This window comes from Lithobates pipiens, unplaced genomic scaffold (assembly GCF_037356315.1).
Source record: "Lithobates pipiens isolate NorthernLeopardFrog02 unplaced genomic scaffold, aLitPip1_a1.2 Scaffold_16, whole genome shotgun sequence".
Lineage (NCBI taxonomy): Eukaryota > Metazoa > Chordata > Amphibia > Anura > Ranidae > Lithobates > Lithobates pipiens.
Genome location: NW_027507748.1, coordinates 271512126 through 271524565, shown reverse-complemented (window position 1 = coordinate 271524565; position 12440 = coordinate 271512126). Strand labels below are relative to the sequence as shown.

The 12440-nt window shown below is 40.6% G+C and overlaps 1 protein-coding gene across 3 annotated transcripts in view; it reads right to left on the bottom strand.

Annotated features, from left to right (window-relative positions):
- ITPR3 (inositol 1,4,5-trisphosphate receptor type 3) overlaps nt 1–12440 on the bottom strand; it is a 406280-nt gene that overhangs the window by 76334 nt on the left and 317506 nt on the right. For all 3 annotated transcript variants that reach the window (XM_077481406.1, XM_077481407.1, XM_077481408.1), the window contains exons 47-49: nt 10949–11062; nt 6921–7113; nt 3191–3316 (exon numbers count right to left, since the gene is read on the bottom strand). In XM_077481406.1, the coding sequence (XP_077337532.1) occupies nt 3191–3316; nt 6921–7113; nt 10949–11062 (433 nt within the window). The remainder of the gene's footprint in view (nt 1–3190; nt 3317–6920; nt 7114–10948; nt 11063–12440) is intronic.

Here is a 12440-nt window from a genome sequence, read left to right as displayed (position 1 = left end):
TCAGTTGGGGTGCACAAATATCGAGGTGAGGAAATGATTCCCCTGGTGCTCTAATTGAAGTGGATGTCCATTGCACCCCGTGAATGGGAAATAGGCATCCCTGCACTGGAAATTTGGAACCACCACAACTCCAGGTACTTTATTATGCACTGAGTTTTGGTTCTAGCAAAGTGGTAAATCTAGCCCTTTTATATAAATATCTTACTTCTTTATCTTTATGGCATCCTTTTTTTCCTCTGCTTTTTTAGGAAAGTAAATTTATGCTCTGAATGCCCACTTTTATTTGGAGTGTGCACACACCACTGTGACTGAATCCTTCTATCCCGGATCAGTGAACAACCAAGGTACTTTTGTTTTTTTGTTAAAGTTATGATTTAGTGTCAATCATTAAATGGTTAAAGACTTTGAGAGGACAAACGCTATGGTTTTTTTCTATAGACAGGAAAGAACCTGGCCTAAGATGGTGTCAGCAGTAGTGGCTACATATCAACTGATGTGTGAGTATGGGACCCAGTATTGTAGTTTACCGAAACACCAACTAAAGTAGTTACTAGTACTTATTTATATATGTTTTACATTCATAGCTACCCTGTGCATCCCCACAAATCTGCTGATTCTTGGCTACCATTCAGCATTAGGGTCCTCAGTCATTACCACCTTTCAGAGGAAGCCTCTTTGCGGTCACAAATTCCCTGGCGTAGGTGAGCGTTGAAACTTTTTTGTCAAAGCACTGTATTATTGATGAGTTCATGTATAATGTGTTTACATATGCACAGCTGTACCTTAATATGTATAACTTGTATTCTATTTAAAGTATGTTCTTATGACAAGAAACATTGATGCTCCTGAAGAAGCAACAGTTCAGGTCGCAAAACATGTAGAGCGAGCAATTATTTTAATCTACGAAGGATTGTGGGAACAACCAAGAGGAATGCATACATCTCAGCATTTTCTTGATATTCTTAGCATTGCCCTACAGGAAGTATATGATTTAGTATATCCTCCAGAAAAAAAACACTGTTTACTATATTCTTTTATACATTACTGTGCTATATATGTATGAATTTTATATGAACTATTAAAATTTGTTAAATTATTTTATATGTGCCTGTAAAGTCCATTATTCCCAATTTCAGTATTTTCAGATTTTGTATGTGGCACATTCATATTAAAGGTGTTTGATTGCCACCTAAGGGCATTGCAATCAATTCAATTTTTTACAACAATTATGAAAACCTACCCCTGATAGACGAGTGTGTTATGCTAAATAGAAATATTGGCATTCTTATCTTCCTTTTGGAATTACCAGTACTTAGGCACCATTCTCTATGTTTTTAGGTTTTGTATTATCTCATGTGTTCTCTTTATGCATACACATGCATACACTTTGTCCAATGGAGATTCCGGTATGTGTTAATTTTTCTGTCCTTGGATAACAATTTGGGACCTGTTTATCTATTACCTTTTTGTCAAAATCTTTAATAAGAAGGTTGAAACAGAAAACTGGAGAGTGAAAAATTTGGTGTAGTTGTACATGGTGGCCAATGCGCTTCTAATTTCAGCTTGTTCAATTAAAGGAGTTGTAAAGGCAGGAGGCTTTTTATCTTAATGCATTCTATGCATTAAGATAAAAAAACTTTTGTGTGTAGCAGACCCCCTCAATCCCCCTAACACTTAACTGAGCCCCATCTCTCCCCAGCGATGTCCACGAATGTTAAGCTGTCCGGGACACTCGTCCTGATTGGCTGAGACACAGAACTGGTGCCATTGGCTCCCGTGGCTGTCGGTCAATCAGGAGAGAAGGGGGGCGGGCTAGGCCGGGGCTCCGTGTCTGAATGGAAACACAAAGCTGTGACTCGGCTCCAGTGCCCCCATAGGAAGCTGCTGACTGTGGGGGCACTCAATAGGAGGGAGGGTCCAGGAGCAGCAAAGAGGGACCCAAGAAGAGGAGGATCCAGGCTGCTCTGTGCAAAACCAACTGCACAGAGGAGGCAAGTATAACATGTTTGTTATTTTATTTAAATTTTTTAACCCTCCTTGCGGTATTCACGAGTCTGGCTCGGGTTAGTAATTTGCTGATAGGAGCGGTAACCCCGAGCCAGACTCGGGATCGCTTCGCTCGATGCAGGGGAGGACACAGTGAGACTTACTTACCTTGTCCCCTGGATCCAGTGATGTCCGCCGCGCTGTGTGATCGAGCTGTCCTCCGCTCGATTCACAGTGCCGAATGCCTCCGAGCTCCGTTCCCTGCGGCGTTACAGCGCACGGGAGCGGAGAATGGCGGCAAATTCAAAAAAGTAAAAGTACACAAAACACACACAGCACTGTAATCTTACAGATTACAGTGCTGTATTACAAAATTACACACCCCCTTTGTCCCTAGTGTTCTGTGCAATGCCCTGCATGCACTTTTACATTATAAATACTGTTTTTTTCTGCCTGGAATTTGGAGATTGTCCATAGCAACCAGAAAGTGTCCCTTTTTCAGTGTTTTAGGATTTGATTACATTATTGAATATTTTTTATTATTCTTTATTATATTATAAACTTTATCATACCCGGGATGTCTGCTAGACTCTGGTTTGAACATATTTAAGAGAGTTATTCCTAAGAATTACAGGACTACAATATATGATGCCAAATTTCCATGCAAAATAATTGTACCGTTTTGAGCACCTAAATCCAGACTGAATCATACCGCCAGCGAGGTTAAACAAGACTTTATAATCACTTTAAGCTTTGAAAAAAAAATGGAAGCTGATTGGTTTATATGCACAGCTGCACCAGATTTTACACTCTTCCATTTTAGTAAATCAACCCCATACAGTACAGTTTTGCTTTACAGGTATCCATTATGTTTATGTGCCATATGTTTATATGGGACTCACTCAAAATTAAAAAAGACCTATTAATATTATAATTAAACTTTAAAAGTTGTTATAACTAATAAACCTTTCCCTTTGGAAACTGAAGACAATGAAGAATCATACGTATACAGTAACATCAGTTCCTATTTCTACAAACTGGGGAAAAGATGTGTGGCCCATAATGACCATATTACAGTCATTGTTTACTTTAAGAATTGAAGGAAAAATATACATGGGGTAATAGGACAAAATATACTTTATCTCTGTTCTAGCCCCAATTTCTAGCCTCTAGATGTCTTCTGCATGTCTTCTGCATGTCTTACCCATAGATGTCCCCTCTACATATGGATAGAAGAAGGCAATGATCAGATTAATGAAAACTGCCAGGTTGAAGGAAATTGTTCCCCAAAGGCCCATTCTTCGTGAAAACCAGTTCATTAAAGGCATACCTGAAAAAAAGTTGAATGAATAAAATATACAAAATTATTTTCTGTTATAAAATTATTTTTACATTATTAACCTATTCATTTATTTGAGTTTTTTTTTATTATTTCAGATTTTTTTTTTTAACTATTTATCTAACAAGATGACATTCAGTTAAAGTACAGTACCATTGACTTCATTCTTATCCAGGTTTCATTAATGTTCAAGTAAACCAAATGACTTCTTATATATTCAATGGTATTTTAAAGGTCAAGAAACAACTAAATTTCCCATACACACTGCACTAGGAAGTAAGTACAATAACATTTTATAACAATAGGCTGTTTATAACTATTTACAAAATAGTCTTACACATCTATAATACCAAAGGTGAGTTCATGTGGCTTTGTTAATACGTCTTTTTTTTTCTCCCCAAAATCCTTCCTTAAAGAGCAATTCCAATAAGTGAAAGCAATCAGTGAGCTACTAATGTTCTCAAGTAAACAGCGTAGTTGAGCATTGCCTGGGTAAACAACTGAAGCACAGAGCAGGTAGGATGTGTTCCCTTTATGCATTTCAAGGTTTAATTTTCAATTATGGCTGGAGTGTACCTATTAAGTACCATTAAAGTGCAATTTTAAGCAATAAGCGAAAGCAATCAGCAAAGCTATTGATGCTATCAAATAAACACTGCATGTGTACTAAAGTTGTAAAGTTCACTTAATTTACTTTAATTTTAACAAAGGGACTCAAGTGGACTGGTGTGGTATATCAATGCCAGGACAAACTACCTAAGAAAACTTAAATCAAACATGTAGGCCAGGAGTAAGCAACCTCGGCCCTCCAGTTATTTTGAAACTACAAGTCCCATGAGACATTGCAAGACCCTGATAATCACAGGCATGACTCCTAGAGGCATGATGGGATTTGTAGTTTCACCACGAGGTTGCCTACCCCTGATGTAGGTTGTTCTCACTGTATGTAGCTCAAGGTTTAATATTCCGTTATGGCTGGTCTATACCTTTTATCTACCATTAGAGCCGGTGCTGGCTGGGCACCTTTTTGTGTTAGAACTGCTTCTCAGTTCATACAAGTCTATGGAAAAGCAATAGCAGCTGAAGCAGGTCACCTGCAAATAATACTGAATAATTTCAGAAACGTCTCAGACCAATGTCAAAATATGGTGCATTTGCCCATCAAAGTAGGTCTTTGAAGTGCATCCTGCCTAATTGAACAGAGTGGGAAAGGGTAATGCCGCATACAGACGACCAGACATTCCAGCAGACTAGGTCTGACGGAATCAGTCCGTCGGACAATCCGATCCTGTGTGGGCTAATCCGATAGTTTTTCATTAAAAAAATCAGACGGACCTAGTAATAGAACCTGTTTCAAATCTGTCCGACGGACTCAATTCCTATCGGGAAAACCGTTTGTCTGTATTCTGGTACGACGGACCAAATACGATGCAAGGGAAGCTATTGGCTACTGAACTTCCTTTTTTAGTCCCGTCTTACGTCATCACGTTTAAAATGAATGGACTTTCGAACGGACTTAGTCTGTTCGTGTGTCGCCAAGTCCGTTTGTTCGGAAAAGTCCATCAAGAAGACCATCAGACCTAGTCTGCCAGAAAGTCCGGTCGTGTGTACGCGGCATAAGAAGAACTTCTGTTGAGATTTTTCTGCTGTCTGGAGCTCTGTTAGGGTCCGTGTCAACTGTCTTTAGGCCTGTATTGATGGCATTAGTTTAGCATCAGTTTAAAATCAGTTTAGGATGCTTCTGAGATCATTCAGAACTTACTGACAGGTGCATTTCAGCTGACTCGCATTTCGGTGGACAATCCGGCCGTGGGTATGGCAGTCCGCCGTACTTTTTAAAATGAACAGACTTTTCCCGCCCGGAGAAAAGTCCGCTCGTTTCGAGCGGGTCTCCAGGTAGGCGAGGCCCGCGAAGGAGACGTCGCTGGCCCCGCCACCTGGTATGGACTTAAAGGGGAACCCCAACGCCGAAAAAAACAGGTCCACATCAGACCCTTGTCCGAGCACGCTACCCAGCCAGCCAGGAAAGGGGACGACGACGAGCGAGCGCCCCCCCTCCTGAGCCATACCAGGCCACGTGCCCTTAACATGGGGGCTGCCTTGGGGAAGGGGGGGCCGCGCGGCCCCCCACCCCAAAGCACCTTGTCCCCATGTTGATGAGGACAAGGGCCTCTTCCCAACAACCCTGGCCATTGGTTGTCGGGGTCTGCGGGCGGGGGGCTTATCGGTGGACTGGTACAGCTCGGAGGGGAGGAGGGGCGCTCGCTCGTCCCCCCCTTTCCTGGCCGGCCGGGTAGCGTGCTCGGACAAGGGTCTGATGTGGACCTGGGGGGGACCCCCACGCCGATTTTTTTTCGGCGTTGGGGTTCCCCTTTAAGCCCATACCAGGTGGCGGGGCCAGCGACGTCTCCCTTGCGGGCCCCGCCTACCTGGAGACGCGTTCGAAATGAGCGGACTTTCCTCCGCGTGTGTGGGTGAGTCCGTTCATTTCAAAAGTAGGGCGGATAGTATGGCGGACTTAGTACGCCATATTAGTCCGCTGCAAAAGTGCCGTGTGTGGGCAAGTAGCTCGTTCAGAAAGTCCGACGGACAGTCTAGCGGGAAGTCCGCCAGACTAAGTCCGTCGGATAGTCGGCTACGTGTGTACGCGGCATTAGAGGGTTTTCACCTCAATCACTATCCTGGTGGCAATAGTCTCACCAGGGAGGAGGTAAGGGACATATATAAAGAAAAAATTCTTGTGGTGTAAGGAAAGTGAAACTCCATTCGGTTTTTTTTCCTGCTGTCTGTATACCTGCTTCTGATTTCCCCGCACTTCCTGGTTTATGAAACCAGGAGAAAAAGTGATAGGAAATCTCTCTAATAGAGCCATGGATAGCAAGAGGTTCTAATCCCTTCTTACTCATTTTAAAAAGCAGTACTAAACTACAGTTAAGGAAAAAAAATGCCCCTGCGAGGCAATGTCATGATGTGCTAGTATGCATCACATACTAGCACATTATGTGAGACTTACCTTAAAACAAAGCCCTCTAGCGCCCCACTGTGACCACTGAGGGGACTTCCATATTCACCTGGTCTTCCTTTCAGGTTTGCATCCTCCGGCTACATGAGTAGCCGGGGGCACGATGAAATTACACCTGCACATGCTTGCGGCAGCCGGAAATTACGGCACAGGCTCTGAAGGGCTGGCAAGGTATGCCGGACCTTCAGAGCATATGCGCCAGTGTCATCACCGGCTGCATGCACTATGAATATCTCCTAAACAGTGCAGGTTTAGGAGATATTCACAGTACCTACAGGTCAGCCTATAACAAGTGGTAAAACAGAATTTGCTCCTAAAGCACCCCTTCCCATTGAAAACAATGGGGCAGCACTGCAAACCCGCCAGCAAAGCATGGCTGCAGCGACGCTTTGTGGGCGGTTTTAACTCTTTTTCCGGCCGCTGGGGGGGTTAAAACCGCCCCGCTAGTGGCTGAATAGCACCGCTAAAACTATGGTAAAGCGGTGCTAAAAATAGCTCTGCTTTACCGCCGGGCCCCGCAATGCTTCAGTGTGAAAGTAGCCTTAATAGGCAAGTATTTGAGAAAATTCTTACTTCGTAGTTTCTTCTGCCACTCCATCTCGTTGTGAAGAAATGATGACTGGTCAAAGAAATCACTAACTTTGCTGCCCTGCTCATCTTGCTCTGTGGTGGTGAAAACTCGGTGCTTGGTCTCTTCTGTCAGGAACTTACAGATGTTTGGAACAGGAAATACAATCTGCTCCATGCTTCGATCTAAACGCACAATCTGTGAATATCAAAAACCAGACCTTAGAAAAAACAGAATTTACCGAGCAATACAATTTTAGCTATAGACCTGCATTCAGTTATTTGAGGTGAAAAGTTAAAGGACTCCTGTGGTGAGAAAACTGTGGTGGTTGCCACTGCTGATCTCCTTAAAATGGTAGTTGTCTGACTGTCTGTTTCAATGCTTTCTGAATCACCTGATCTGCATAATTGTCGGGATCAGGTCAGTTACTGCAAAAGGGTAGAATACTTTAGATACAAATATGAGCTAGGCAACTAGCATTTTCAGATGAGTTCAGCAATGAAAGTCTTCACATTTCTCTACCCTGACAAGACAAGAGCAGAACATGTTGCCAACAACAACCATCTGAAAGTAGCTTTTGTCTATAAATCAGTTACATCTGTGATCTGACTAAAAAAAAGCAACTTCTCAATCCTCAGTTTTTTTTTTTTACTGTTTAATTACTTGTCTATTAGAAATTAGACTAGAATTAACTGGGAGCTATGACCTTAGAGTTATTGTTTTCACTGCAACATTTGTAGTGATACCATTACTGTTATATATATATATATACAATATATGTCCATGCCCTATATGTGTGCTTGCATTCTTGTGTATGCACAAAACACTGGTGCTTATAAATTTATTTTTTACATTATTTTTTAACTTTATTGCTAGCGCAAAGGAACTAACAAGCTTCGTATAGCATGAGCAGTTGACAGATCCTCTTTATAAAAGACACATCGGGGTCTGAACCTGGAAGTGAAAAAACGCTTATCACTTTTAGGTGCATTCATTACAAAAGAAGAACAAGTGACTCCTTTTGCTTGGCATTCCGAGGAAGTTGCCGGGGGATCTACTGTTGAGTGATGGTCTTTTGTTTCTGGCTGCTGAATGGTCTATTGATGTTGGCTGATAGGAGATATATTTTTGCTGGGGGGGGGGGGGGGTCTATTGTTGCTGGGGGTTCTATTGTTGGTGGTGGGGTCTGTAATTGCTGGAGGTATGTTTTTTCTGCTTTTCTTGTTATAATGAACAAATTCCATACACATTACCACCAAAAAAGGCACTTGGTTCTGTATTCCCTAAAAGAGGCAGTACTGGGAGGTGGCTAGGGGGCGTACTAAGGGATGTGCTCAAAGGGGTAGGGGACAAGTGGAGACTCGGAAGGGGGAGTACCTGCACCTACTCTCTGCGAAAAACCCCATACAAGAGCTTGAAGTGCAAGGCCAGAGCAGCAGTGCTGCAAATGTAAGCTAGGATGCTGATGAAATGCTGAAAAACTCCTGAGAGGGAAAACCATGTGATGTCTTGAACTTTTTTTAAATAAAAGTGGGAAAGAAAAGGCCTTATAAAAAACATCTAACTGAGTAGATGGTTCCTCAGTGCTCTACTGTTAGAAGCTGGTTCCCACATATAGTAACATCTGTATTGGGCAGATTTGAAATCCCTACCGAGAATTGTTTCTGTGTCAGACAAGCACACTGTAGTCCCTCAACCTACCCAAATGAAAACTTTGGATGACACAAAACCCTTTTTTACACCTTGACAGGGCACAGCACTTTCACAATATACTGTATATTTCATTAATTCTGTAGACTGCACAGCGATGAATTCCATTACTTTCTTAGATTTGTGCAAAATATCAATATGATAAAATATAACTTGACATTTAATATAACACTTGCAAGTAGTCTAAGAAATATCTATCTCTTCCTGTTACAGTTCTGTGCTGTACATATGGAACATGTTAGCACCAGAGGGCCTGTTTTTTGAAAGGTCAAATAGGTGTAAAATAAATAAAAGACTTTACTCTTGATTTTTATTTATTTATTTATTTTTAACAAAATTGTTGATGACCATTTATATCACTGGTTAAATGCACTCTTTTCAATCAAATGAATTCAAGTAATGTGGTTGTAAACCTCAGACATGAAATATGAACAAAGCATATCTCTCTATAGCGTGTACTTGTCTCAATTAAGAGCACTCAGTGTCATTTCTGTCTGTTGCTTCATTCCTCTGCTATCAACATGAATCACTTCTGACAAGTTTTCCTGACACCAAGAGAAAAATGGTGATGGGGAGGGAGCTCCAGCTGATTGTCAGCCTCATCTCTGTTCATGTGTGCTGTGTGGAGGGGGGTCCTCACAGCTCCTCACTGAGCTCTGCAGAGTGTAACTTCAGCTCTATACCACCCTTTTTTCAACAGCTCAGACAAGCTTTATAAATTCTGGACTATGAATGGCTGTAAAGAAGAGAAGACTGCAGATAGACAGGTACAACTTATGTAGGAGGATTTGTTACATCTCTGTGTATCACCCGAGGATAGCCACTTCACTACGTATATAGAACGGTTTACGACCACTTTAAGTTAAAGAACTTAACCCAAGTGGCTGTATATTTTATTATAAATGGTTGTACTTTTTTTTTATTTCAAAACATGGTTAATCTCCATATAGTAATGTAAAGGTGATGGGTAATAAATCCTAGGGGCTTATATAAAATCTGTCTCCACGTATGCCCAGACATGGAGGCTCACAGACAGATGTGGGGTGTGAGTTCCACAGTGTTGGGTCTGCATGTAAGAAGTTTAGGTGGATTCTAGCTAAAACCAAGTAAGAAAATGAACATGTATGGCTTCAGAAAATCATTCAGAATAGTCATTCAGTGATATAAAAGTCAGAGGACCAATCTTACATTGGGTTCTCCATTCCACTGGAAGCGAGTAGAGAGTGTGGAGGACTGGATTAATATGTGACAAGCAGGTTGTGTTTGTTAGCATTCCACAGCATCTCATAGCCAGGCACACACAGCATTACAATAACAAGGTTGGAGGGATACAAACTAATAAATCTGTTTTACCAGTTTGTCTGGGGAAATAGGGCTCCTGATTCTCACTAACCCCCTCACATAAAATAATTGAGAATTTCATGACGACACAAAATTGCTTTGTAGGTAAACTGTATTTCACCAGTGCATTCATCATATTTACCAATCTGTCCACTTTTCATCATTTTATATCCCATATTTTGGCATCACAACATTTCATGCCATTGTATCAACCATAAAAAGAAGTGCAGAAATGACAAAAACAGTAATTTTTCAGTGTGTTGATTCCCAGTAGTTTTTGGCGCAAAAACAAATCTGAACCCTGTAGGCTACTTAAGTCTGCCCAATAATAAAGCACTCCATAACACTAGAAAGCTGTACTTACATAGGATGTTTGAAAGGCCTGGGGCAAATATGGGATGTTATTTTTTTTAATTATTGGTATACTGGTGTCAACTATTAATGCTTAAACCTAAAACCTAATCTAAACCCCCCTATCCCTAACTTAATGTAACTCCTAAACTAAGTCCTAGCACTAAACTATACTCCTGTTTGTATATTCACCTTATCCTGCACTACAAAGCAGTCACGCCAAATCCTAAGCAGACTGACCTAAACCGATTTTGCCATCTATGCTAACAGTGCCCCACCAGGTGTCAAAATACCTGAACAGTGGCTGCCTCTGACTGGATGTGCGTCTGACAATTTTCTGCATGGCACTTTTGATTTTTCAAACAACAGATTTTGGGCAGGAGGCAGCTGAGTGAAATTAAGCTGGTTCCTTAGAAACCAGTTGAAATGTTAACATTGTGTGGCCAGCTTAGCATTGTGTTGAAAGCTCTGAACCAAAAGATAACAGCACTGAGCTATCAGAACCAAGAACTCATATGTCCATTATTTTATGTTTTATTTTTCTGTAAATACACTGCTTTCATACTATCATGTCCTTTTATTACTAGCATGCATATTATAAGTGTATTAATTTCTGTGGCACAGTACCTACCTCAATCTGTGCAGTATGCTTTGCATAATACGCTAATGCATCCTCCTTCTCTTCCTGTACAGGAGCAGTTGTTGACTTCAGCATCTGAGTCAGCTGTTTATTATTTAGACTTAACTGCAAAAGTGATAAAGATATATTTTAATTTCAAAGCAAATCATGCCTGAAGCAAGGTTACAATATTGTAGAGCAGACTGAAACAATACAGACATGTTTACTTTTCAAATTGATGTTGGCATTGCTCTGTGCCTTGTCCGCTAGAATTATTCACAATGGTTGTGCTCACAATAAATGCAGCATTAATATTGGCAATGCAAGACTTTAATTAAACGTTTTATCACATAATTAGTGAACCGCTGCAAGTCTCAGCACTCTTTTCTAGGATACTGAATGCTTTCTTTTAGGACTGAAACATGCTCCAGGGAAAAATATGTCATACTTCATTCTCCATAACATTTGAGAACAAGATTAAGAAAATGGTATTGCGGTAATGTTAAGAATTAAATTATGTGCTTGCAGTAAGAAGCCATTTGCCCTCCAACAGCAGGCTGGATAGTTGTGCTGCCCAGCAATTTAGTATATAAGCCAATAGGCCATGTGGCAAAGGCAAGTAGGTATGTGAAGATGACACATAAACTAATTGAAGGGTCCTCTCATAGTAGATTTTACATGTAGCTACCTGGGAATCTGTTACACTAGATGATAACATTAGTTAGATTACTGTAAAAATCTAAAATGTTAATGTTTGTATAATGTAAGTTCAAATTTAGTTCAATCCTGAAAAAGTAGAAAAAATAAATAGGCAAATTTTTTTTTGATGAAATAAAGGAGGGTATAACCCCTGCCAGTTTTGTCCTTTTTGTGTCTTATTGTAAAGATTTCCCTTCACTTCCTGTCCCATTGCCAAAACATAAAGTGAGGGAATCTCTGGTTATCACAAGGGACACTAAAATTAATGTTCCCATTAGAAGATTTTCCCTCTATCTTCTTCTGGGGACAACTAAAAATGTGGGATTTTCTTTCACTTTTGGTGATAACGGTAAACATGACATATAGAGAGGGTTGATTACCTTAAGGGGGCACAGATAGTGATAAAAACCTGATAGGTGTTCTAATCCCCTCTCCACTGTATCCACAACTAAAAAAAAAGTTTTTCTTTCAGTTATACATTAACCCTTGTACAGCTTTCAATAACACAAGCATGTATTGTGATTTTTTGGAACATACATGCTGTGTTTACTGAAAAATAAGAATAAATGCGGTGCATAGGGCACAGACAAATACTTGCACAGACATAATTGATCTCTGTGGAATAATATACCCTCCAAGCAAATGGCACTTAACACAGATGGATCTGAAGAAAGGGAGAGAACAACATGCTATACTCGTTTCATAAATCTCCAAAAAAGAACCTTTACATGGAAGATGGGTTTACACTTTAACAGCCTTGTGGAGACTGCTGTTACAATGATGATTTTTATTATTAAGAGGACAA